Consider the following 888-nt stretch of genomic DNA (forward strand, 5'->3'; position numbering starts at 1 on the left):
TAGTGTGACAGAGGCTGAAAATTGTAAAGATCCATTTCATATTGGTGATTTTCCCCTGTTTGCTTTCAGACAAAACTTGATGGATATCTGTCAGCTCCAGATCATTTGATGCTTCCTCACACGCGCCTACTCCTAAGCTCCTCTTTCCGTCGGACATTGCACCAACGGACGGCAGAAGCCCTGAGCTCCATTTATGTCAAACTGCATTCCCTTGTGCACAATCCTATGAATGGATACACAGACCCATCTGCTCTCTTGCCACGAGATCCCGAAACTGTGAAAAATTTGTTATCCTGAGAATATTTTTCAGATATTTTTCAATAATGGATGTTACCAGAGTTTTGGGCAAGACTTGTATTTTACTGCACTTGAGTTTTATGTATATATTATGCATGTTATAAGAAATTTGTTGTGAAGGTTTGGATCAAAATAGATTGTTATATATCAATATATCTAAGGATACTGATATTGGAATATTATTTTGTTTTAAGATATTTATGTTTGCAGATAATTATGGAAATAGGGTACAATAATTACACATGTCTCATAATAATGATATATTAAAGGAATTCTGATTTTTTACATTATCCCTTTTTCTCTTAGATACCTAAATGGATGGGTCTGTGCATGTGTGTGTTTTAGACTATAATGATAATGGTTAGCATGTTTTAATGTATCCAGCAGATACAGTGCAGGGGGCTTATGTTTCATGATGAATTATTTTTTGTACATGTATACATAATTTCACACTACCTGTCAGACATGAGTATCCAGGGATAATCACATGTTGCTGAATGGCACCCTTTCTATTCCTTAGCTGAAAATGAACTACAGACAAAAATTTACCATTTGGCAACTTTACCTGTTCTTGCCCCAAAAACACACCAG

The 888-nt window shown here is 35.6% G+C and overlaps 1 protein-coding gene across 1 annotated transcript in view; it reads left to right on the forward strand.

Annotated features, from left to right (window-relative positions):
- The window catches only part of LOC119587799 (conserved oligomeric Golgi complex subunit 6-like), a gene marked incomplete at its 5' end in the record, with an annotated part of 13578 nt that extends 12994 nt beyond the window's left edge, over positions 1-584 (forward strand). The window contains 1 exon segment of the mRNA XM_037936497.1: positions 70-584. Coding sequence (XP_037792425.1) covers positions 70-297 — 228 coding nt within the window. The 3' untranslated portion in view covers positions 298-584.
- Between the last annotated feature and the right edge of the window lie 304 nt (positions 585-888).

Source organism: Penaeus monodon, chromosome 23 (assembly GCF_015228065.2).
Source record: "Penaeus monodon isolate SGIC_2016 chromosome 23, NSTDA_Pmon_1, whole genome shotgun sequence".
NCBI lineage: Eukaryota > Metazoa > Arthropoda > Malacostraca > Decapoda > Penaeidae > Penaeus > Penaeus monodon.